The sequence below is a fragment of the Rhea pennata genome, chromosome 1 (genome assembly GCF_028389875.1).
Source record: "Rhea pennata isolate bPtePen1 chromosome 1, bPtePen1.pri, whole genome shotgun sequence".
Lineage (NCBI taxonomy): Eukaryota > Metazoa > Chordata > Aves > Rheiformes > Rheidae > Rhea > Rhea pennata.
The window spans coordinates 80009630-80037484 of NC_084663.1; the positions used below are offsets into that span (position 1 = coordinate 80009630).

Genomic DNA, 27855 nt, shown 5'->3' on the forward strand with positions numbered 1-27855 from the left:
ATGCGGGTGGCGCAGCCTTGGTACAGCTGTGCACTTCATCAATCCCGCTATGCTGCAAACCCTGCGAATCCCATCCTCGTCGCCAATTTATGTTCTAGTTGGATTCCCAACGGCCAAACATCCGGTTTGGCAAGCCAGAGCAAACTCATACACACAAATCCTCTTCAAGTAGCAAGCAGTTTATAAGTAGATACTTACAAACAGACCGACACGATGGTAATCTTGAGAAGGACCATTCAATGCTTGTCCCAATCATCTGCATGGTGAGAGAGAGAGTCGGCAGGCACAATCTTTTCTGGGTCCTCTGCTGTGTAGCAGCCTCCCTCTCCTTTGGAAAAACTCCGGTATTTATGATTACTTGTGGTAGGCGGGAGCCCCGGCACACGAGGCCAACAAGTGCAGGGAGTCTAGCCCAACTCCGCCCCAGCTGCATAACCGGGCTATGATACTGCGCACGCGTGCAGACTTATTTCAGGGGCCACATTTGACTTTGGGGCTCGCTATTTCACTACTCTTCAACTTCTGACCTTCATGTGGACTGCTTCTCATGGTGATTCTGTGGCTATAAGTAACCAACTGCTGTTCTTTCTCACAGAGTTCCAAGACCTTGTTAGTTACTTATTTGTATTCTGCTTAACACAGAGGTATTGTTCCAGATGCTAGAAAGTTGCAACACTAGACTATTCTCACGAAGTATCAGGTAGTACAGATGCAAAAAGTTACAACACGGACCATTCCCATCAAGTAGCACGTAGTACTGATACAAGCACCACCTGGGTGTATCCTGAGATTTGTCCTGTTCAACACCTTTCTCAGTAACTTGGAGGCAGGTAAGGAGCACATATCCCAGCACTTCTGATGACCAAACTGGGGGGAACCAGTTCATATGCCTGAAGGCAGGGCTGCTGTTCAGAGGAACAGGCCAACGAAGGCATATGAAATTCAACAAGAACAAATGCAAGGAAGAACCTCTTGCAACAATACAGGCTGAGGATCATGTGGCTGGTCACTCAATGGATGCCAGTGTGGCATCCACTCAACAGGATCTGGCAAGCCATTGATGACTAAGTTGAACAGGATTGGACCTAGTGGCTAATGGCTAGCCTATAATGCTAGATACAGGCCTTCAGCTAGACTTTGTGCCAATGATCACCACCTTCTAAGATCTGCCATTCAATCCACGAGCACAGATTTATACATACTTGACAATGCATTGGATACTTTTTGGCCCATGTTGTTTAACAAGTCCTGAGATACATTTGATAATTGCAGTAACACAAGGGCTGTTGTGTGACTATCTTAGACACTTAATTCTAGGTAGTCATACTCTAGGGAGTCTAAATCCTCCTTGACAGTGAATTCATTGGCTATCCTCAGGAAAATCTTCAAAGCTGCCCTTGGACATATATAAGAAGCAGCAGAAAACACTTCCTAGATTTAGGATCTACTTTATTTAGAGGTTATACTTTCCTCACGCAGGGTCAATTCATTGCTCACCAGGTCCTCCAAGAAATCTAGAACATCTAATGGACTGACTTTCTGTACAAGCTGCTCCAGAGTTACAGAATCAGTAAGTTGTGTCCATCCAGAGGTTTTGGAGTCCAATCCCCAGTTCAAAGCAGGGACATTTTAGATCAGGTTGCTCAGGACCTCATTCAGTCAAGTGTGGAACACCTCCACAGATGATGGTTCCACTCTCTGAGCAGCACATGTTCCAGTATCTGACTAGCTTCACAGTGAAAATGTTTTTGCTCTGATATTTAATTTGAGCTTCCCTTGTTGCAGCTTGCAGCCATCACCTTTTGTCCTATTACCCGCACCTCCAAGATGAGTCTGATCCTTTTCTATACCTTCCCATCAGATATGGGAAGATAGGAATAAGACTTCCTCCTTAGTCTTTTCTTAAAATGATACAAACCTTTCTTAAGTTACCATGCAATATCATGATTTCACTCAAAGGCATTGCTAAAACTCAATTCAGCCTTTCCAGTGCAGTTAACAGACGCTTGAAATGTTCCTAGAACTCCATCCACAGGCTTACCATTTCTCAGCTGGAAAAGCCTCAAAATGGAATCAGTGGTGATTATTCATTTTCCTTGAGTTAGAATTTTAGTGGTTGGCATAAATCCTACAGTCTTCCAAACATTTATGCTTCTTTGACGAGGTTGTTACACGGCATAGAGTTGGCTTAGTAAAACATAGTTTAAATGATGGTCAGTTGCTGATTGTTGTGGATTGTCCCAGGCCTCCAGGAGAAACACAAGGGTTACTTGCTGAATATGCCAATATAAAGTGCTATCTGGCTTAAGAAAGGTGGAAGCAAGAAGAGATAGTGTACCAGAAGAGGCAAAGGCATCAGAACAAGTCATGGCAGGAATACTGGTCTACATTTCATCCCCATAATTTGGGGTTGCAGTATAAAATAGCCCTGCAGAAGCACCAATAGCACTTAGTTTCTACATTCATGTACAAAGTCGTAAGATTCATAGACTATTGTGTCCCACATTAGTCCTCATTCTGACAGCAATCTTTACTATGTCTCTTGATACAACCCATTCATTATGTAGGAGGTCTTCAAATCTTGCTATCATTAGGCTGTTGATAATAACCTATTCCAAAATAGAAAAGCACTCAATCTGAACAGAGCTTTGTACAACCAACACATCCTTTCCATAATAAGTTAGCATATGAGCTGTTGAAAAAATCAAAACAAACTAAAAAGCTTATGAGTTGGCATGATCAAGATATGCAAGTTCAAAAGCCCTGAACATCAGTTTTTTGCACTACAGGCATATGTTTATCTTTCCTCCTTCAGGAGTGATAAGCATATCTAAGTTTTAAAATACAATAAAAATTAGATCCCTAGATTAAGAGGAAAAGGGAGAAGAATGATCAGGGTGTTCCAGTTCTAAATTTCATACCAGTGGTTTACAATGGGAATATGAATCAAAACAGAAAGTACACAGGCATAAAAAACTTATTCCAAATATGGGAAAAATCAAAACAAGAACTGGAAAAAGAAGGCATAATATAGCCAGACCAGCTGGGATATCATGAAAGAGGTAAGTATAGCTTTGACTGAGATCTTATTTGATTACTGGAAATTATAGGTGAGAAAATGGCACACTTCGTATCAGTCCAGAAACAATGAATCCAGACCTGCTCCAGTCACTCACATATGACTTCTTTAATTCCTTCAAGATAGGTGTGTCTGGCTTATTACTACCCTATCCCGTCAGCAGTATTAGAGAAAGAGTAAGAGCAAAGCTATACAGACATAAATAGAACCTGGTAGGCTAAGTGGCAAAACTCAAGAGCAGAAGCCACTTAACAGATTTTAAATTCCATCGCTAAGGAGGGCTAGTACATCTAATTATTCTACTAACATAGATGTCGGTTACACAAATCAAGTCCTCAGAAACATAGAGTACCTTCTGTTCCCTTTCTCACTCAAAAGAGCCATTCAGCATCTAATCTAAGAGAACTTTTATATAGGTATCCTTCTATGGAAATAACCACAGTAATATTCTTAAAACCACTACAGAGTTCTAAACCACAATAGTAAGAGCATGGCACTTGCAAGTTTTAAATTAGATTCTGAATTTTTAATTTTCTACAGCTTGTAGGACTTTAAATTGTATATGGATAGCTCAGCTACTGAAAAATGGAAGGATATTGTGCTTTGGAGCATTCCACTCCATTGTGCCACATTTGATCTTTTTACTTTTCCACATGCCTCATCACATTATGACAATCCATAACACAATGTGAAATGGCGTAACACAAACACAGTATAACATGACTACAAGCATCAATATAAGATGAAGATACCATCAGGTAGTGAGGCAGGTTTGTACAGTTTCTTTTTCTTTTTTCTTTTTTTTTTTTTTTTTTTTTTTTTTTTTTTTGTGGATGGTGGGGATGGGGAGTAGAGGGGAAGGGCTGGGGGAACTCATGGATGAGGCAATTTGAAACCAAATATGGTGAAAAAGGACTAAAATCTAAATCCAGTAAAGTATCCGCATATCCCTATATAGAACTCTTGCAATCCTTTTCAGCCAATATTTGAAATTCCAAGCTGTTCCTCTGCAAATATCTTGAAAATTCAAGATAAAGATCACTAACTCTGGAGCTCAACTAAGACACCAAACAAGTAGCAGTTATCAAGTTATATTAAAAAGAAGGCTTTGTCTACTCCCAGTCCAACACATCCTACCTGGTAGGGTTTTTTGTTTGTTTGTTTGTTTGTTTGTTTTTTTGGTTTGGCTTCACTCTGTTTTCAGTAAGTTTATCATAAATCTCAGTGGAAGCATTATTACTGGTATATAACAGTGGTTGAAAGTCTATTCTCTACTAAAAGCAGCAAAATATTTAATATTTTAGCTATATAGAGTTGCAGCTAAATAAGATATATAAAAGCTGAGCATAGCAATGTACTTATTGAAAAGTATTCATAGCCATGCTTAACATGCTTTCCTGAGTATAAACAACAAAAATGATATTAAATACATCCATTCCTGACTAGTATCAGCATCCAATACACAGCCACAAAAATTAGGGACAAGTACATACAATTATATCATTTATTTATGCTAACTACCTGAAACCAGTCATTTCACAATCAGCTTCTTCGATAAGAAAGGCTTATATTGAATAGAGAAAATATCCAAAAAAAAGTTAAAATCATGACAGACATCATGCAAAAATCTAACCAAACTTGAGTAAGATTGAAATCTACACAGCAGAGAAAAAAAAATGTGATTTTCTTCAAATCTGAAAAGCTGAAATAGGCAGCCTAAACTTATTTTTAAAACAGTAAGATTTTTTTCAGCTGGAAGAACTCATCCAGGACTGCAACCCATTCTGTCTATAGTAACTCTCAAAACAAGAACCGTCATTTCCACAGAACATACATTCCAGATGAAACAAATTTTAACCAGAAATTTTATAGCCCAAGTCAGACAGTCAGATGATAAAACAGTCCCTGAACTTTTGTTTAACTTTGTTTCTTCTCTCATTTATGGCTTTATACTGTCAAGAAACTGTAAATCTCCTGATTTTTGGTAGGACAAACATCAAAAGCACTTCCTAAGCCACTCCTACATATTCTGTTTTCCTTCACAGTCCTTTCTAACAAGAATCCCAGCTTACCACAACAGGCCTAGCTCAAAATAAATATTAAGGAAAACAATTATGAAATACCTTGGTCCTGCAGAGCTTTCAGATAGCAAGTTTATATTAAAAAAAAAAAAAAAAAGTGGAAAATACAGAAAGGCATCTGCTATAGATGGATGCTAAAAGATCCAAAGTAACTTGTGACCTTCCTGAAGAAAGGAAACAAAACCACAAACATCTTCACCATCTATTCTGTTGCTACTTGTCAACACGATTCACTGTGCCAGTGCCACAGATACTTTCCTCATTTTCCAGTTGGCTACATAGTCAAAGGAATTAAAAAAGACCTCCAGGAATTAAGGACTATATCATTTTCTTTTATCATAAAATAATTAAGTCATCTCAAATAGAGGTGGCAAAAAACCCTAAGTGCAGTGATATGAATACACATAATATTGCATAGTATGATGGATTTAAAAAAAAAAGGGGGGGGGGAAGGAAAAAAAAAGAAAAAGAAAGGAAAAAAACTCCTTCAGCTGACAGCATTTGCAAGTTCAAAATAAGCAATTTCACCAGTCCTACTACCACAGAAGTAACCTCATGTTACCACATGGATGATTTGATTGATATTTGCAGCATGTCTTTTCTGCAAAAACGCAAAGAACAAAAGTTCCCTTTAAGATCAAGCAATGAGCATGAGACAATTTATAACATTTGGGGAGCATGCAATCACCCTGGAAACAGTGGCTAAGCAACATCTTTAGCGTCTCAAAGACTATAGACTGGCCTCCTCCATTAAAATGAAAGGCCAGACTCATTTTTTCCCTCCAAAATTCACTTGAATTTTCAGACACTTGGAAATGTGGTTTTGTGTGGGTGTCGACCTACCTCCCCCCCACACACACTTTAAGCTCCTTCAATTGCTTTTTCAATCCCCTTTTTCCACTCAAACTACAAATACTATGCTTTTGTAGGCTTTCCTGATTCTCCTTGGTGTTATCCTCCCTGGTTTATTCACACAGTTTGTCTAGATGATGATATGTTTCACTCTTAACAAGAAATTATCTTACAACTCCCTGCTGCACTAAGAGCATTTAAAAAAAAAAAAAAAAAAAAAAAAAAAAAACAGTCTTTACAACTCAGTAGTGGATGTAGTTACTTCTCCCAGTGACATGGACTATCCAGAATTGTATTTGCCATGTCATCTCACCCTCACTCTAGACAAAATGCAGACATTTAAATGCTATCCCCATGGTCAGATCTTATCAGCTTTCAGCACTATAATTTTTGAAGTCAGCTCTTCCTAACTCTTAATCTAACTCAACATAATGGAAAAAAATTTTTTTCCCCAAATAGGAAAACATAATCACAGCCTATCACTACTTACTAGCTCCTGACATAGAAACAGGGCCATGAAAAAAAATTTCAGTTTCCTTAATAGAGGAAAGAACAATTTCGTTACATACTTGATCTAATCGATGCTTTGGTCTAATTTTGTTTCTTAACATACTGGCAGTTTCCATCACTCTCAAACAATTTTAAGAGAGCAAAGCAGCACAGAAAACAGAGTAAGTATGCATGCATTTTTTTTTCATGTTTTGATGAAATGAACTCTTCCTAGTTCTCCGAATAGACAATTATGATGCCAAGTATAGGATAAAGGTGATAAAGTAAGAGAGCAATGATCCCCAATACTGTGATTCAGTGGGGTTAGCACATCCCTGGGTAAAGTGGGAGACGCGGTTTTAAATTTCTACAGGTAAAAGTGAGAAAGAGAAGGTCTCCAAACAGGAATCTAAGCATTTAGCTACTAGATAAGCATGGAATCTCACAGCTACAAGAAAAAATTAATATGTCTAGCTTCAGAAGCAACCTTTCAGATGTTATTACTTAAGTGAATTTATTTCCGGTGGGGGGGAAGACAGGTTTAAGACACATCCATTCTAAGTAAGTGAAACTACGGTAACTAGCAGTTACTACAGTAACCTTTGTGCTGGCCATTTCTAGGAGGTAAGGAAAGGATTTTCCCTCTAAGAGAAGGAAAATGAACTCAGAAGTGGTGCCCTGAACAGTAGGGCTGTAACAGATGACGGCCAAAAAATTGTTTCAACATCATCACTGACCAAGTATGATTCGTTTGTTAGATGACAACAGTTTAAAAATATCTGGCAATTTTATGCAGTAACAATGTGATTTTTTTTTTATCCCACAACGTTGTGTCTGCACAAGTAACTAAATCTTTGCCAGTATCATTATTTCTGGTGGTAGTTAAACTCAGCTATAGTTACTCTACATCCTCTGAGAAAGAAGTCTAAGAAGCCTGCATGTGACAGATAATATTGCACTTCAACATTGAACATGGTCTAAGAGCCAGGCAACATTTGTTACAGGATTAACAACAATCAGAACCCCCAAATAACTCGGGGAACCTAATGATGACTTAGTCAATTGCGCACAAAGGTTATATATCTTAAAGGAGGCTAAGCCGCAGGAAAACAAATGAATGGCTCAAAGCCACATTTGGAAAAACCAAAATCCACCATATCAGAAGCCATTCCTGAGCAAAAAAAAAAAAAAAAAAAAAAAAAAGTAATAATAAAACTTCTGAAATTACCACACCTTAAGATCAGAGGATTTGAATGGCTAGAAAACCAGGTGGTGTGAACAATTATTGTACAGTTATTTACTCTATTTTTATCAGGTTTACGTTATTTCCATTCTTAAATTTCTGGAAACAAATAGGGACAAGGAAGAATCAGAAGAGGAACTTTCTCTAGGATCCTCATGCAAATTACTTGTCCTTATTTCTCATCTGTTTCAAAATAACACTTCAAAAGATTCATATGTATTTTGCAATTGCTTGTGGTGGTTGCTAGAGGTGAATTCACATTTTTAAGACTTCACTCAGAAGCAGTAACAGAGTTCAGGTACACTTCAACCTTAAGTTAGCCACTCAGACTAGCAAAAGGAAGAAAAAACAAACAAACAAAAAAAAAGATCCTTGGCCACTGGAGGAAAAAAAAACAACAAAAATACACACACCATCAATTAATAACCTATATCTAACTTTAAGTGAGCAAATTTTTCTGTTGAAAAACCTGTTTAAATGTCTACTTCAGATCCTAACAGCAAGGAAAAAGATCTAAGGTAAGCAATAAAATGACTTTATCCTTTTGCAAAATACCAAGAACACAACTTAGTGTGCTCCAGAAGGACCCAAGACACTGCCAGCTCACTAGCAGCATCAAGAGCTAACAAGCACCAACTTCAAACTTCTGATGCATAGAAGTGTGACAGGAGCTGTTCCTTCCTGAACATGCTGATAGATTAGTCTACTAGTAATTATTTACCTCTAAGATTCAGATACTTCTGAAGAACATAATTCTTGGCTGTTCCACTTTGCTTGAGACTGACGAACACCATTCACCCCTTTTAAGAGCTTCCAGGTAAAGTTTCACACCTTATAAAAAGCAGATCTATAAAAACTATTAATCTATATTAAAATATTAAACTATAAAACTATTAATTAAGAGTATCTTCTTAGTTTACATATCTGTAAAATAATCACCCCCTGCTTTCACTTAAAGGAAGGTAACATTTTAGATTTCCTTGGTAGCATAGTTTGCATGAGGACTTTTAAGATACTTCCCTTGTTCATACAAAGCAATTTAGATTTAGTCAAACTAGAGTCTTTCACAAAAATAGTTCATTTACCATCCAGAAAAGGGTCCCGTGGCAAATTCAGAATAATGTTCTATAGTAGACAGTACACAAATTAACACCAAGAGAAATTTGTAAAAAGCAAAAATAGTTTAGTGACCTCTCCAGGTGATCTGCAAGTCTAAATCTAGTGATGAAAAATACTATATGAATGAGAAAAGTAACAAGCACTTTGTGTTTAACTAGTTTGTTCTTCCTATTCAAGCAGAGAATATTCTTTGAATGTCATTATTTTGCATTTAGTCACTTAAGAGACAAGGAATAAAATGATAGAAAGGCTGAATGCTGTTAAATCAATAGGTAAAACTCACATTATCAAGTATAATTTCAAAAAAAAAAAAAAAAAGCTTGTCAGAGTGAATGCTTCATGTAAAGCCATTGACAGCTGTATAACATGTACTGAAACAGAAAGTGGTCAGATTAATGTTACATTAATAACAACATTAGAGTAGACTTAAACATTTCACTAAAGTTGCTGATTGTCACTCCAGTGATAACCATTGCATTAATTGCATTCTATAAATTAAAAGCATACATAAACACAGAAAGAACAAATATTTCTAGTATCACTACTCAAAAAGAAATAAAATCCAGAAGTGTCAAAATGCATTACGCTCTCCCACCTCAAAAAATATTCTTTATGCAGCACATTTAAACAATAACTAGAACCAGAAAAAAAATGTAGAATAGAAGTACTATGGAAACACAGGTAAAGGCCCTTCAGCTTTCCCTTTGCTTTTACAGGACTATTTCAGATTTTGAGAATGTTTCAGTGTCCTCAGGAGCACTGAACAGAGAATAATGAACACTGGAGACAATGTTATTCACATAAACAGCTATGGTTAGTCCACACTGCAGGTCAACTGCATCTAAGTGTTAACACAGTCAGATAAAGACAGTTGTTCCTCAGCTGCCAGACAGACAACAGCTGACTCTGTTTAAGCCTGAAACTAGATCTAGAGGTATAAAAAGATCCTGCTTCCATTCATATGGCTCAGCCATCAACTCTGTCACTATTATTCAAAAAACAGAGTTGGGAGGATTTGAGCCCTGTTAATAACTGAGTTGCTTGAGTGGTAGATAGAGCTTGATGCGCATGACTCTCTCTGAAAGAACTCTACATTTCCTTGTTGAGTATTTACCCATCCTGATCCATGATATTAAAACTGACCTATAATATGGACTATTCAAGTTCCTAATCACTGCTGAGGAATCAATTCCTTTAGCTGAAGGATGGTATCTGTTAACTGGTTATATAACTGCTCCATACAACATCCACTGTGTATTCTTGCACTTTAATGGAATAATCTTATGAATATTGAAGTGTGTTGAATATGTTTTTGAAAAAAATTGTTTCCTTATGCACTTCAATAAGCTTTAATCCCTTATTTGTAATGTATTGATAATTCATATGTATGAAAGTGATTATAATTCGTATTAAAAGATAGTAGAAATACAGTCTATGATTACAAACTGTTAAAACAATATGAAACTTCAGTGTATTACCACAAAGTTTCTGTGCAGCAAAACTGGAGGAATGTTAATTGCAAACTGGAATTTATTTATTTGAGCCTTAGTCATAGAAATGCAAAACAAATTTGAAATGATATACTAGTGGAAGTCACTGGACTTGCTCATAACAGCCAGTGAAGATTGTCGAAGAAACTTTCAGTATAATATCGACTATACCAGCACTAGTTCCATCCAGGTTCAGGCCATTCATATAGCATAAATAAAATATACCTGTGTTTAAACAGCTCTGTACCTCATCTCCTGAACTCTTTAGCCCTTAAGGAACACATTATGATTTGTTCTGATGCAAAACTGTGCTTACAGGGCTATACTGCTTTTAACTCCCAAGTGAGTCTCTGCACAACATGCCTTATACTTCTTTGCATATGTACAGCAATACATTTGACATTAAATTGGAATTTTCAGCGCTGCACTCTACTGAATTGTACAGAAAACCACTGTTTCACCTTTGTAAATATGAGCTTTTCTAGCTTCATGGTAGAATACATTAGGAGAGCCACACAAATAAGCTGTGGTCTGTGAACTCAAGAGATGAAAATGATCGGAGCAGGAGGCTTAGTATCCTAATCAAAGTGAAAACACAATGCAAGAGAAAATTAAGGAAAATAACTTCTTACCAGAAAGGCTACCAAAAAAAAAAAAAGAAAAAGAAAAGAAAAAAAGAAATTACCTGTCCATTTCTGAATATTTTTAACTTCAACAGTATTGATAAGCCAGGTTACCATATATATGTATATACATATATACATATATATGTAGTTTTGAACATTTCCCATGGCATGAGAGTGTAGTCAACACCAAGGGCAGTGACCTTTGCCTGCTGCTCAACTCTCGTGAGAATGGGCCAGGAGCACTGTGCCCTACTGACTGTAGTTACTACATAGCTGCTGAAGGGTCACTAGCAGATGCAAACTTTACAGTTACATAATTGTCCTGTGCAGATTTGTCTTTCAGTTTTGCAGAAAATAGTATGATGATCATTTCCGCATCTGCTGTGAATACATCCTACAAAGCCAAGATGCTTTTGTTTGAGGTTGGTTTATTGCCGTCTGCTATAAGTATGGAAGTTATTTACTGGAATTCTTACCCCGCTATTAAACTTCTGATAGTGGGCTGCAATGTTACCTATCCAATGTGCTGCAAAAGCAGCTATCAGCAGAGCAGGTATTTCTATTGGCAAGATAAGCATTTCATCGGTAACATAACTAGAAAAACAATGAAGGCAGTGACTTGCAGCCTGATTTTTTTTTGTTACTTACATCACTAGTTCAAGCTTTACATATATAGTGTTTTTTTGTGTATCTAAATATTGTATTCCTATCCTTATTTGCCTTCTGTATTTCAGGACTTCACGAGCTAGGGAAAAAAAAAAAAAAAAAAAAAAAAAAAAAGATATAAGCTTCTGAAACAATCATTCTGTCTAACCCAGAATAGAAATAGGTCTTCTTGGTGTCTTGTTCAGAGAGTTCATTCAAAAAAAAAAAATTATTGTGGCCCACAATAACAACATATGACAACTTTTCTGTAAACACCAGTAATAACCAATGGGCACATCAATGCAAATGGATAAAATTAAAATACCACTTGTTCCTAATTGTGTATCTTATAAAACATCCCAGACAACCTCTGTAAACAAAAGTACTCCCCAACTAATGCAACTGAATGCTGGACAAGAACCCATGAGTATGGCTCCAAAATTAATGACAATGAATGTACATTTAGACCTAACCAACGTACGCACTAGCGCAGGAATCCTATTACAGTGACCCTCTATATGACTGGTGGTTACAAAAGCACAGACCAGTAAGACACGGAACCAGAAGAGATATTATTCAAACTCTGCTAGAAGGGCTTGGTACAGGAACAGGAATGTTAAATTCATTTGATATTGAAACCCTAGCAAACAAATTGTCAGTATTGGGAGAAACTGAAGCTGGTGTAACCAGAATGACTGCAAGCTGGCTATGGACAGCTCTACGAATTGGCAAGGTACTTGGCACCTCTGGGGGCACACTAATGTGTCCCTGTGGTCCCAATCACTACCTAACAAAAATATATCAAGCGAAGTTGGCTCTGCTTTATCATGTATTGTGTCTCAATTAACAAGTTAATAACAAATCAACCAGATCTGGTTAGCCATTGAAAACAGTCAAGGACAAACATTAGAAGGATTATTCCCTGACCTAGTGAAAGATAAATTCAAAGGAGGGTGCCTCAAAACTATTGAAGGCCCTTATTGAGATACAAAAGAAATAATATTGCAGTTAATAGAGATAGGACAAATTAGGGACACTCATACAAAAACAATACCTTTATGCTGATCTGCTGTCATTCCTAAAATCTCCAATGAAAATACCTGGGTACATAACATAGCAGGAGATCCTTTACATTGTAATGCTAATGACACCCATGAAATAAGTAAGCACTGCAACTACTGCCTATCCAGCCGAGGATGGACCTGCCTTAATGTGCCTAGACCTCCAGAATTACGCAGTATGAAACACTCACCTGGTACCTCTATCTACAGTAACGAAACACGAATACATGACAATGGTTTTGGATATGTGTGTGTCCACTCCCAATGCTATTTACTTCAAACATAATGTTAATTTTGGACCTGGCACCATTTGCCGTTGTAATATGACATATGTTTTGGACCAAATTACTAAGCAGACTTACTGGTTAACTGCTCATATGACTGAACAAAAAACGTCTTTCTTTGCACCATTTAATACTTCAACAATACTTGGAATAACCTTCTGCAAACTAGATGACTTTCTCAAACACAACAGCAAGGTTACTCAGCAGCTGTCTGAAACTGAAAAGTAAAAATGACATATGATAACAATTAACTAATTTGAGTATCAAAAGTAGAAACTAGTCTCACAGAACATTACTGGTATGACATCTTTAAAGGCTAGTCACCAAAAGCCAACAATGTGCTGCGACTAGTGTTAAATCCTACACTCATACCATTAATACTTACTGTATTTTTTTTTCTTTTTGGACCTTGATATTGATTTGTTACCTTAAAAATAGAATAGTACACATAACTGAGATCTTAAATAAAGTTAAATCACATACTTACCTGTTGTAAATTACCGGTTTCATATATTCTTGCCCTCACTGTGCACAAGCAAGGAAGGTGGTCAATGATGCAATGAATGTATTAAGCTCACTGTGCAACACCATGTGATAATGAAATGTAGCTCTGAGCCAAGGGGTGGAATAGGACCAACCAATAACCCCTGTAAAGAAAGAAGGCTCAGAGGAGATGAACATGTCCAAGGTGCTCTTCAAGCTCAGGAACAACTTGACCTCCTAATTAGAACCCTTGCATGCCTTAATCTTCACGCAGAGGGGGCTGGAGGGTGACCCTTGTTTCAGGTAAGTACCAAGAATTTAGCGAAGAAAAGAGGGTGTTTCCTTCCGAGTTGAACAAAAGGTGTGAACGTCTCTCTGAGATTAGCCAGATCAGCATGGGGGAAGTAGTGAACATGTGGCTCAGCCCAAAATAGAGTATAAAACCTGAACAACTAACAAAGAAATTTTTGAAGAGAGCAATGAGCTGCAGCTGGCTTCAACCCACCTATTCCTTCCTGGCAATCATGAGGGTGAGCATATTATAGATGCCACTAATACCAGTTGCATATGTATTGTGATTTCAACATATTACTGTGTAACTCTGCTACATCTAAAATGCCATGTAACAACAAATATCTTCAAAGTAAACTTCTCTATTAAACACCGCACACTCCCTATGCATGGAATATCTAAATGAACCTGGTCAGAGATTATCAGCTCTGACATCTTCTCATATCAAAGGCAACACCTGCCACACTGATGGCAAACCGTTTCCCAGGACAAGAGTGCCCATCTTCCCCTTCCCACCATCTTGAGCTCATCTCGCTCCAAGTCACCTTCTAGAAAAGTCCTCCTGCCTAACCCAGAATGGAAATCGGTCTTCCCAGCATCCTGTTCCGAGCACACTGGCAATGGCATGGAAAAAGAAATCATCCACGTGAAGGAAAATCCAGGTGATGGGAGACATGACCTTGCCCTGCCAGACAAGCCAAGAATGATTCACAATTCTACTCTCGTGTGCTGCCAGAGCCATAAGGACATAAGCTGCAGGGAGCCTTGCGACATATTTGGGAGCTTTCCAAGGCTCAACTGCTGCTGCTATACATCTCCGGAAAGAGGGGGCCCACGCCTAGGCCAAAAAGCAGCTAGCACAACATCTAAGCACCTTCAACTCTAGCCTCCAAGAGCAAAAGCCTCCAGACGGCCACTGCCTCACTTAGCTGGTTTCCAGTTCTCCGTGGGACTGGAGCTGCTACTGACGACCCCCCCCCACCCCGCTACTCCCATCATAGTCTCCAAGGCCTTTGCCTAGGTCATGCCTACACAACCCCTCAAGCCTCCTGCACTACCTGAAAAATAGGCAGAGGCAGGCTCCAAAGCGCAGCTCTCGTCTGACTGCCAGGGCAGCTACACTATGCTGAAAGGGGAGCAAAAGCTGCCAGTGGGCAAGGGCAGAGCAGGGAGATGAGCTTGGCCTCCTTTGCTAGCCTCTAGGCCACGGTGAGCACATGTGGCACAGAGGCAAGGCATCTGGACTCATAGCTCTCGAGCTTAAGAGTCCCCCCTGCATCTCCTCCCTTCCAGAAAACAAAGCAAGGCAGGCACTCAGGAAAAGGCATGCCAGGCCCTGAACTGCCAACAGGATCCAGCAACACTGCACCATGCTTCCCCCAGAAGACCTCCCCCACCACCGAGTTACAGCATCTGCTCGGCTTCCCTGCAGCCTGCTGCCCAAGGAAGCCCAGCCTCTGGCTGCACCCAGCACTGTTTGCCCAGCACCACACTTGGCTACCTGCCCAGGCTCTCAGGCAGCAGTGACAAGGTTGCAGGAGCCCTACGACACGCACAGCCTCTTCCCACATGCCTTGGAAACAGATGAGAACAAGAGTGCCAGAGAGAGAGAGAGACACATTATACGCCAAAAGCAAAAGCTTTACCACTGACAGCCAGAACTTCCAGCGGGCAGAGAAGTCCACAACAGCCCTGCTCCACCAGAGCTAAGGAAGAGCCCAGCAGCTGCCTGGGGCTAGGCATGTGCTCTCCTCAGGGGTGGCTGCTCCAGGCCAAAATGGCTAGGGACAAGGGCCCACATGCAGACCATGCTGGCACACCCACATCCCTGAAGGCACTTGCACTGCTCTCTCAAGGCCTGGGGGGAGGGCACTTCACAGGCCCTAATGGCCCTGAGCAGCCCAGCTGGGGCCTCCACACACAAACACAGCCCCACCCACCTGCCCAATGCCCCAGCAGCCCCAGAGCAGTGCAGCCCCAGGCCTTCAGTGCCCGCCTCAGCAACATGCCTCTGCTTCTCTCCCCTGCCGCCAGCTCAGGGGCACTTGGCCTGCAGTCCTGTGCCTGGCCCTGCCCACCTCACCTGGCTTTGCCTTGCCTGCAGCTCTCAGCAGACCCTGAGTGTCCTGTAAATGCAGAGCAGTGAGTTGCATATGAGCGAAGGAGCACGTTTAGTAGCTTCCAGTCCAGGCCAAAGCATGCTGCAAGAGAAACCAGACAAAAAGGACTTCTTACTACACAGGACCTTTCTAGAAATCCTCCTTGAAATCACAAGAAGGCATCCATTCCCTAGGGCAGGTGAGTGGGGCCAGCACCTCGAGGGAAGTAAGCTTTGCCTGCTGTTTGGCACTCGTGAGACTGTGCCGGGAGGCCGGGAGCACTGTGCCCAGCCTGGGGCTCCACGGTGTCTATGGCACAGCCAGGGACACTCCAGGAGCCACCCTGCTGCAGATCACCCGAATGGGGAGGGGACTTGGAGCCCACGAGCTGGGCATGAGGCCCGGGAGCACTTCCCCTGGCACACGAACATCTTTGCTCTCTGGCGAGCCAAAAGGCCCACAGATAGCACCCCAGGAAATCCGCCCTCAGCCCACCCCAGCCCCTGCCCCTCCAGAGCGGGGTCTCTTCAGACCACCAGACACCCCCCCCCACACACACACACTCCTTGGGCTGGGCACCAAGCTACGCATGACATCAGGAGGGCTTTCTGAGGTCACCTCTGCTCCTTCATTGCTTGTCTGAAGCCTTAAAGCTATACTTTCTCTGTATCACTACACTTCAGGAGTATATTGCCAGGAGTGCACTGAAGAGTGCTTCTGTGGTGCCTAAATTTGATTGCAAAACTCAAAAGTCTTGAAAGGTTTTTGAATATGGAGTATGAACTGGAATGCATGGAGCTCTGCCTAGGGGTGGAGGAGGAGGCAGTCCAGAGCTTAGGGGTGAAGATCAAAGGGCAGGCTAACAGGAGGGCACTGTTGTGGGTGTCTGCTACAGGTCATCTGACCAGGAAGAGGAAGTAAATGAGGCCTTCCATAGACAGCTGGAAGTAACCCCACAATCACAGGCCCTGGTTCTCATGGGAGACTTCAACCACCCTGTCATCTGCTGGAGGGACTATGCAGCAAGGCACAAATAGTCCAGGAGGCTCCTGCAATGAATCGATGACAACTGCTTGACACAAATGGTGGAGGAGCCTATGAGGAAGGCTGTCCTGCTGGACCTTGTCCTAAAAAACAGAGAGGGACTGGTTAGAGATATGAAGGTTGGGGGCAGCCTTCGCTGCAGTGATGACAAAATGGTGGAGTTCAGGATCCTGCAGGAAAGAAATAAGGCAACAAGCAGGATTGCAACCTTGGACCTCAGGAGAGCAGACTTTGGGCTCTTCAGAGACCTACTTGGAGGAATATCATGGGTTAAGGCTTTAGAAGGAAGGGGAGTCCAGGAGAGCAAGCTAGTATTCAAGCATCACTTCCTCCAAGCTCAAGAGCGGTGTATCCCTATGAGTAAGAAGTCCAGCAAAGGGGGCAGGAGACCTGCATGGGTGAGCAAGGAGCTCCTGGCCATGTTCAGACAGAAGAAGAAAGTACACAGACTGTGGAAGAGGGGACAGGCTACTTGGGAGAATTATAGGAATGCAGTCAGAGTATGTAGAGATGCGATGAGAAAGGCTAAGGCCCATTTGGAATTGAGTTTGGCATGGAATGTTAAGGACAACAAGAAGGGATTCTTCAAATACATCAGTAGGAAGAGGAGGACTAGGGAAAATGTGGGCCCACTACTGAATGGAGCGGGGGCCCTGGTGACAAGGGATACAGAGAAGGCAGAGTTACTGAATGCCTTCTTTGCTTCAGTCTTCACTGCTAAGGGCAGCCCTCAAGAATCCTGGAGCCTGGATGTAGGGGAGAAAGTCTGGAGAAAGGAAGAGTTTCCTTTGGTTGAGGAGGATAGGATTAGAGACCTTCTGGGCAGGCCTGACATCCACAAATCCACGGGCCCAGATGGGATGCACCCACGGGTACTGAGGGAGCTGGCGGATGTTGTTGCCAGGCTGCTCTCCATCATCTTTGAAAAGTCCTGGAGAACTGGAGAGGTGCCTGAGGACTCGACAAAAGCCACTGTCACTCCAGTCTTCAAAAAGGACAAGAAGGAGGACCCAGGCAATTATAGGCCAGTCCACCTCACCTCCATCCCTGGAAAGGTGATGGAACAGCTCGTTCTGGATGTCATCTCCAGGCATGTGGAGGAAAAGAAGGAGATCAAGATTAGTCAGCATAGATTCACCAAGGGGAAATCCTGCTTAACCAACCTGGTAGCCTTTTATGATAGAATGACTGGCTGGGTAGCTGAGGGGAGAGCAATGGATGTTGTATGCCTTGACTTGAGCAAGGTTTTTGACACTGTCTCCCATAACATCCTCCTAGATAAGCTCAGGAAGTGTGAGTTAGATGAGTGGACAGTGAGGTGGATTGAGAACTGGCTGAAAGGCAGAGCTCAGACGGTCGTCATCAGTGGCGTGGAGTCCAGTTGGAGGCCTGTGACTAGTGGCGTCCCCCAGGGCTCAGTACTGGGTCGCATCCTGTTCAACTTATTCATCAGTGACCTGGATGAGGGGCTCAGAGTGCACTCTCAGCAAGTTTGCTGATGATACCAAGGTGGGAGGAGTGGCTGATACACCTGAGGGCTGTGCTGGCATTCAGAGAGACCTGGAGAGACTTGGACAGACTGGGTGGAGAGGAACCTTATGAGGTTCAACAAGGGCAAGTGCAGAGTCCTGTACCTAGGGAAAAATAACCCTAGGCACCAGCACAAGCTGGGGGCTGACCTTCTGGAAAGCAGCTTTGCAGAGAAGGACCTGGGAGTGCTGGTGGATGACAAGTTGACCGTGAGCCAGCAATATGCCCTTGTGGCCAAGAAAGCCAATGGTATCCTGCAAGGTATTAGGAAGACTGTTGCCAGCAGGTCGAGGGAGGTGATCCTGTTGCTCTGCTCAGCGCTGCTGAGGCCTCATCTCGAGTACTGTGTCCAGTTCTGGGCTCCCCAGCATAGGACTACGAAGATGATCCAAGGGCTGGAGCATCTGCCCTATGAGGAACGGCTGTGAGAACTGGGCGTCTTTAGCCTGGAGAAGGGGAGGGGATCTTGTCAATGTGTATAAGTCCCTGAAGGGAGGGTGTCAAGGGAATGAGGCTGAACTCTCTTCCGTTGTCCCATGCGACAGGACAAGAGACAATGGGCAAAAGCTGAACCACAGGAAGTTCTGCCTGAATGTGAGGGGGAATTTCTTCACTGTGAGAGAGACAGAGCATTGGCACACGTTGCCCAGAGAAGTTGTGGAGTCTCCTTCTCTGGAGATATTCAAAGCCCGCCTGGATGCTATACTGTCTAACATGCTCTAGGTGACCCTGCTTGAGCAGGGGGCTTGGACTAGATGATCTCCAGAGGTCCCTTCCAACCTTACTGATTCTGTGATTCTATGATTCCATGATTCTATGATGAAAATGGCCTGCCTGTTCCTAAAAATTGTCGATGTATGTTTTGAGGAAATTTTGAATTATGAGTAAAGATATGAGCTTGATCACCTAACATTGAGACAGCTAATATAATTGCCAGAGGCATTCCTGGGAGGAGTCAGCTTCTGTCTTATTATCGTGATGAAATAGCTATTATATAAATTTCAGGGTTTTTTTTTTTTCTATTTAGTCAATGAACTTTTTGTCATTAAACAAGGGACTGGGCATCTTACAGCATTACATAAGTAATGCTACCTGGAACCTTGTTTTTACATAGTCAAATACGATTTTGTTACAGTCTTAGCAAAAATATATAGACATTAGATGGCATTTCAAAGGTACACTTTAAATCAGCTGGTAATTCTGATAAAGTCCCAAGGAGACACATGATGTCACTACCACCAACATTACTGTAAATAAATATCCTCATTTAGATTTCAAGAAATAAAGATTTATAAGAAGTTTAATAAGAGGGTTTTCTTTATTATCTTATCACTAAAAGCAAAGTTACTAAAATGTCATCGTACAATTCAAAAATTTTTTGAAATAATTTAAAAGCAAACAATAAAATTTGTTGCTTATCTCTCTTCAAAGCAATAAAAAAATGTTTTATAGCATGTTCTTGGAGCTTTTATCCTGACCAAAGAACAGGCCTTCCTTACCAAAAAAAGTTTGTGACTTATTTTTCTTACTCAATTTTGTGCAATCAATTCCATCACACATCCAAAAGAGAATGTATCCACAAACAACCAAGTTCTTCAAATTAGAAATTTCTTTTTTTTAATATTTAATGGTATTTTCAAAGGTTACAAAGTAATTATTGAAATGGAAAACATTTTTAGTAGTATGTTGTGCTGAAAAAAAGGAGTTTCTAAAGACCCTACAACTTTGCACAAATATGGGAAGTAGGGAAATTTTGGAAGATTTCTCTCCTCTGTCGAAGTAAATACATTATTTTCATATGTTCTTAAATAAGATAGTCTTTATATTAGCAAACCTGCATAGTGTTTGTATATCATGCTAAAAACAAACATAAAATATGCTATTAGCACAAAACTTCCATTCTTTAACAAAATCCAGAACACTGTGTGTCTGGGTCTGAAGGCAAAGGTACAAACTGCTACAGTATGTGATGAAAATGAAGAACAATTTTCTTTCCAGTAAAAAATTACCAATGTGAACAAAAACGTCAAAATTTTGATTTTCAAACAATGACTTCAAAATATCACATTATTAGTTTGCATTAATCTTTGAAAAAGAGATAGCACAGAAAATCCAATACTATAATACATATTTCATACAAATATTTGAAGGGCTTTGTCTTTTAAACTTCTAATTTATGCTAAAAATTATTAAAAAAAAATAAGTTTGTGATGCCTAGAACTACTTTTGTATTTAGACACTAATTCTTAAAAATGAGGGATTTTAATTTGCCTTATCCATGGAAGCCAATGTAGTTTGTATATCACCTGTAAAAATGTTCACAGTTCTCAAGAAATAGATCAAAATATTTATGTAATGACTAAAGATGCCTCCTTAATCCTGTAGAATATATGTTATCTTTTGAATAAAAATGTAGACTAATTAGCATACAAAAGAGCCAGAGCTTTGTATAATCCATATAAAATTATCACTATCTTCCACAAGACATCATCTTTTGGTTTTTGTATAATCATAACTTTCCTTGTACCAAGCTTAATGGCCTAAGAATATACTCTAAGCACAAGTTCTTATGACTAATAAATAATGAAGCTTAACTAGAGTTAGATATAGGACACAAAAATGATACAAGGGAAGGAAAAATTGTTGGTTATCCTCTTTATTTTAGAGCTGATATCAAATCATACCTCTACCTACCTTTAATTAAAGAATTCAATTTTTATCTGTAGGTATTACTGTTTTGTTTTAGATAGGCAGACAACTTTGATCTTTATACCCAAAGTAGCTAAAAAGCACAAGACAATACAAATTCTGCAGTAGCACGTCTGTCATCCATCATTTCCATAAAGCTGCTGAATCTGTATTGTTCACACAGACAGAATGCTTTGCAAATACTTAAACTGCATAGCACACATTTTTTGAAAACAATACTTTTCTCCTATGGCAGATAAGTTCATTATAACTGAAAAACTTGTTTCCAAGCTGTATATTTGCTGTATGATGCAGTAGGCAGGATTCTAACTGAAAAAAAATAGGTAAGTAGTACAAAAAAGATAGTAGGGCTGGATTTAGTGTATTTTCTTCCTTTTTTTCATATGTGGATAGTTAAGCCTTTTTTTTAGGATTACATAAAATGGAAAGAGTTGCATGATTTTTCCCTTATATACAGGGAAGTATTACAAATTAGTTTAATTACTTGTAAATATGATAATAATGATTGGCATAAACACCTAAGTAAATGGAATACATTTATAAAGCTAGGTAGCTTCTGAGTAATTTAGGTAAAATAAAGCTTTTTGTTAATGGTGCTACATCAATATACTATAACTAAAATGCTTCTTTTTTCAGTATTAACAAAAATCACTGAATTATCTTAGGAAATGTTTGCCTGAAGCAACATTTCAGCTCTAGTAATTCACATATTTTAATGAGAGTTACACTAAGAAATAAATATAAGTATCTCATCTCAAAAGCTTGTTTCATAAATACATTGCCCAACTGAGACTCAGGAGGAATGCTAGAATTTTCTCAAGTGCAAAGCCTGAGACTCACAATCAGTGTCAGAAAAGTTATCATCTTTAGCATTTTTAGTAATTTACTGGCTTTTCTGTGATTTGATTTTTCCTCAGTCCTGGCAATGCTTTTTTAATTGCAAGTAGCTGTGTTAGTTATGGAGATTACATTCAAGGCAAGAAAGAGAAGTTTAGGTAAAATAAATAAAAAAAAAAATCTTCTAATTAACCCCAAAACTAATTATTATCCTGCTCCAAGCAGACTGATATCATAAAAGAAAATTAACTTTTGACTAGATATTTACCTTTTGATACATTGTAAGACTCTGAAAGAAGAATCTTGCATAGGTTTTGATATAGTATGACACTAACCATACATATTTTAGCATGCAGATAAACATAAAACTATCAAAAATGTCTGATTAAATTGACTTCTAAGCCTTATTTTTAATCTAAATCTTAAATCATTGGAATTTAGGCATCTTTATGTTTTTGAAAATTGTGTTTCAGTGACAAATATTTGAGGTATTTCTTCATTATTATCTTAGCCCTGACTTCTGATGTGGAAAGATAGAACTGAATTTCCAAACATTAATCAAGAATTGTCTAAACTGAGTCGGTATACTTTGTTCACAGAGCCCAATAGCACAAGGGCAAACAAGGAAAAGGACTGGGAACTGACAATAGGGCAGGATGCTGCTTGCTTACTGCAGTTCAGTAGATGGTCACTTAATAGTCTGGCTGAAGTAATTGACTGCAATACAGTTTCAAGCAGACAGGTATCCATAGGAGAAAACAGCTTAAAGGTATCTTCCTTGATAGCTTTACTTTTCATTTTAGAAATCATTTAGATGGATCAAGCTAGATGGATCATTTTAAAAATGATCCATTCCCTGCAGCTGAGGTGTGATGGAAGGGACTGTGTGAGGAAACTGGTAGCAAAAGACTACAAGCTACAGTGTATCAATTCTGTAAATTTATTTAATCAGAGATACATTTGGAATTCAAGTAGCCATTCTACCCCTTTTCTCCAGATGTAAAATAATAGTCCTAAATAGTTACACTTTTCTGACCATGGGTTTAATTATTTTTAAGATAACGAGAACTACAGATTTAAAGCACTATGTAGCTCCCCAGCATTATAGCCCTTCTACTGTTAAATAATGTAGTAGCATGCAAAATGCAAGGGTCATGAGGCTGACAAACTCAGCTTTATTCTTTTCTTGTTATAGTTTCCTTCAATCTAGCAGTGTTCTACCATGGAGCTCCTCATAAGAACATGAACTGCCTGCATATGTCTTGCCCAGCATTGGAAAGCTGCATACTCAAGGCAGGAATCAACACCATTTTGTACAACATCACAATAGGTAATCAGATATTATGTGCAGAAAGGCTGAAAACACAGCAACAGTAAGAAAAGATAAAATTTTACTAGGTCAGTTGTTACACTGAAAAATCTTCTTAAGTAATACACATAATGCTAAAATTGCATCAAAGTTTTTCTCGTATTTCATTAATGTACCTATTTCAGAGAATACCTCCCCCCTTTCTCCCATTCATCATTTGAGAAAGGACCTGGAAGATATACTCTGCTTTCAAGATTCAGGTTCTAAGATGAGTATCTAAAGAACATTTGTTTATGATTTAATAGGGATTGATCCAGATCTTATTTTTGAGAAACTGACACCGAAAGAGCCAAATACTCATTCCTCACTGAACAAACACAAAAGGGAAAACAGCAGAAGGATGACTGAGCCGGAAAGATGCCAGCAAAATAATGTAACATCAAGTTCTCTTCTACCCGAAGCTCCATCTTCTACCACTAGCCATGGCTTAATAGCAGACAGTTACACCGTCAGTACAAGCCTGATCGGCCAAAAAATTGAAGCTACCACTTTGTTAAGGCCAGAAACCTTTCTACTGGATGATCACTTTGCTAAGAAGACAAGCACTGAGTCTCTCACCAGTTCAGATCAAAGGACTGTACATTTAACTTTGATCTATAAATCTCCCAAGGTGTTATCCCATGTACCCACTCCTCCTTGTCTGAACAGCAGTAAGTAACACTTTAACAATACCAAAGACTACAGCGGTAGGAACTACACTTCAGATAATGAGGCACCTGCTTGAGAGGCTGTAGACTTAGGTTTCTTGTTTATTCCTGTTGTTCTTTGCATTTCTCCCATCTTCCTTTGCTGTTGTACTGTTGCTTTTGCAGCAGGGTGTTGCAGAAAGAGGAGAGGTCAGTATAAACCCACAAGGAGAGAAAAAAGTATCTAGACATTTAATAGAATATACTACTGTCAAAAGTAGTTTGCAAAATACTGTCACTATCCTTGTTTTGGAACTTTTTTTAAAAAAATGAATTATTTCTTACATGTTTCTTTTACAGAACAAAAGATAATTTTTACTGATAGTTTTAGCATCTTTTTGTTGCAGTTTCATTCTCATGAGACAAAACACAATTTCCTTGGCTCTTCAGGGAGAAGGTACACACTTCATAGCTCCCACTGCATGTTCAGAGGTATCTGAGCACATTTAGGTCTATAATCCAACCCAGACAAATGCTTAACAGTACTTACTGTAACTTAAGAGAGCAGGTTCACTGTAGCTTTACAAATCCTTCCCCTCACACTAACTAGAGAAAATTAAGTGTAAATGCAATCAGCAAAACGGATTGAAGTTTTACAGTATCATAAAAGAGTCATTTAATTCTAATCATCCCTTAATTGCCTCAGATCTACTCATTTCTATAAAAACTCTGTTTATATTCTGTAATTAAAATCTACAGACAAGGTGCTTTTCCTGCATTTATCCCCAATATTGAGACCAAACAATTCAGCCAGCACTTTTTACTTCTTTAAAAAACAACAAAAACCCCTAAATCCTCAAAACTACTAAATCCAATTAACTCATACACAAATATCTGATCATTGAAACTTTAAGCTTTATTTTCACCCTTCTCACTTCACTCTTCTAATATAGCTTCAAATGTTTTCTAAGTCCTCTCAGAAACACCTTCAGACTTCTACTGCTTTTGTAAATTTACTTGCTCTGTTATGCATTCAAAAATCCACATGGTTATTGGCTAAATAAGAGATAAATGCAGCTGACTAAAAACTGTTCATATCTTGCTGTTAGTATCAACTTAGGTTGTTCACCTTGACTTGCTTTTTCTAGCCTACTTCTATTTTTTGTTTACATCATTAGCTCTTTAAAATAGGGACATTTATTTAATATATGTTGCACAGCAATACAGCACAAAAGGCTTTGACAGTTCTAGAAGCTAGCATTACAATAAAACAACTTTTTTGTTTCCTAACCCTTTATACTGCATTAATAAAAGTGCTCCTCCTAAATACAAATCAAGTGACTAGATCAACAGGGCAGCAAACTATTTCCTTGCCTTACCATACTTACGAAGTTTGTTTAGCAAAGCAAACGTTTTTAGTGGTAACCAGGATTGTTCTTCATCTTTTAAACTTGTTGATGTTTCAGAGCTCCTCACTTACTGTAAGAAGTTTCTTTATTTTACAGAGAAGTGTAAATGATAAAAAAAGAAAAAAGAAATCAATAGTCACAAGTCTACATAGAAAATTGTTTTAAAATTCGTAAGATTCATGGAATGTTCAAAAACTAGAGCAATGAGATTATAAGGCCACATGAATATCTAATTAGAATCCAGTACATCATTCTGAGAGAAAAAAAATCTCCCTAAAATTATGCTTTAGTATACATTCATCAGCATTGTAGCTTAAGAAACTGAAGTTTAAAGAATCTGTTGAAAGTCTTCAATTAAACTTCTATGCTAATTTATACGTAACAGACACAAGATAGTCACAGGGATAAAAAGAACATTTTAACCTTTTCTAAAGGAGAGGGGGTTTTTAGTTATTTGCAATAACTCAAAACCAGTTTCTTCCAATTTAGCTAAAAAAAGTGAGAAGTATGATTTGATTTAAGAGCAGTTGTATGCTTATATGTAAAATGTTGAATCTCTTCAGATGTAAGCATGGCAAAATGTATCTCAGATTTGAGTAACCTAATCTTCATCACCAAATCACACTTTTCTAATTCATTATGTGGCTGGATCTAGCTCATAGTCTTTGTTAAATTGTCACTAAAGATATTCACAATTAAAACTTCAGTTAAGAATGATGAGACCCAAATGGCTCTTCAGTGTTAAGCAGAAGCTGACATACGTTCTTTTCCAGGAAGAGGAACTAGGTGAGAGGAAGCAAGGTATTCTATATTGTATCAAAAAATGAATATGGTCATACTTTAAATAAATATTTCTTAGGTGTTTTTCATCTTAAGATAATCTTAATGGAACTGTCCCTGAAATGGAGAACTCTCAGATGTGATTCATTTCATTAGGAAACACAGGCACATCAGAGGAGGAACTCAGTTCCTCAACTGTAAAGTACTGTGACGTACTTTATATCCTGTCACCACAACTTACATCACCAATGGTGATGCACACCAAGAGCTCCAGTGTGGTTCTTCTTTAAGAGCTACAGACCATTTAATTCAGGACTCTCATTGCACAGTGCTCCAACTCAAATGCAGAAGGAAATGTTCATTGTTCAGTGAAACATCTCTGTGTTAGAGGTAGGCAAAGTTCATTACCATTTACAAAATCTTAACTAGGGAATGAAAAGTCAGCAAAGGTTATGTTTTGATCTTTATCACAGCCAATGTCTAGACGCTTCTCACAGTATGGCAATCAGATTGAATACAGTAAATAAAGTGATTAATCAAATGCTCCACGTCAAATTGTAGTGTTCTCCACTCAATACTGGTAGTAAGCATATTTTTTCATGGAATTCTCTCACAAAACCCTTCAGCCAGCATTCTCACATCAGTTTGTAACAAAGACTTTTAAAATTAGATTTTATTCCTTGCAATTTTTAAAATCATTTAATCAAAGAAAACATATTTTAAAATCAACTTGCATCTCAAAGGTAAAGGTATATGAAGAGTAGGTCTAAAATTCAGCTAATTACTTTTCTGCTTGTCTAATTGCTACCACACCAATAAACATCCAAGATAATGTAGTAATTAAGAAATGTTTTATCAAGTTGTCTCTTTAATATGGTCAAGATAAATCCTAATGACAAAGTTCATATTTTGCTGCTTGGCAAAAACCTCATTTTGAAGAACATTGTATTTTTATAGGATTAACAATTAAGAAACCTAAACCTAGACACTCTATAAAAGCACTAGATCTGCACTCTGGGATGTCTTCTTCAGACTGAATGGAGCCATTCTCTTCCAAAGTTCTGCTTGTGTTCACATCACAGCTCCCAGCAAAAGAGAAAGCACATTATTTGAGAAATTAAGACATCTCAAACTACACAAATTTTATTTTCAGGAATTTGCAGCACAGAACTCCAGAACTCCAGAACTCCAAATACAATTTATTTTGAAACTTAGGGAATATGATAAAATTTGTATTGCGCAGTGCTCTTGCCTGGAGATGAAAATTACTGTGCTGCAGAATGATCAGGCTACGTAATTCTATATTATTTTTAGGATGCAGAATTCACATGCAGGCAGTTGAATCAAATTCTGATAGTGAAAATCACTTTCTGTTTACCTAAAAATTCCCGTAATTTTAACTGGATATAATATGTTTCATTTTTCTTAGCCTAGAGTTTTTGCCAGTATTTCTGAACATTAGTTACCTTCAATTACACAGGCACACATGTTTTGTATTATAATTAGTTGTTTCATATGTTGGGAAGTTTTTTATATGTCAGTTTTTGTTTCCTCTTCCAGATTTTAAAGAAAAGGGACTGAACAAATCTCTTTCTACTTGTCCCATCTAAGCAATAAGTAAGAAGATTACTTACATACTTACATAACAGTGTGAGGTAATAGTACTGTAACACAGTGACCTTTATACATTAATTTATTACACTGAAAAG

General features: G+C 38.9%; 1 protein-coding gene across 1 annotated transcript; it reads left to right on the forward strand.

Annotated features, from left to right (window-relative positions):
* MANSC4 (MANSC domain containing 4) lies at positions 1-27792 on the forward strand. The gene is given in 4 exon segments (XM_062569424.1): positions 1-124; positions 23158-23292; positions 23577-24197; positions 27758-27792. Coding segments are annotated over 4 exon segments (915 nt in total).
* The last annotated feature ends 63 nt before the right edge of the window (positions 27793-27855 follow it).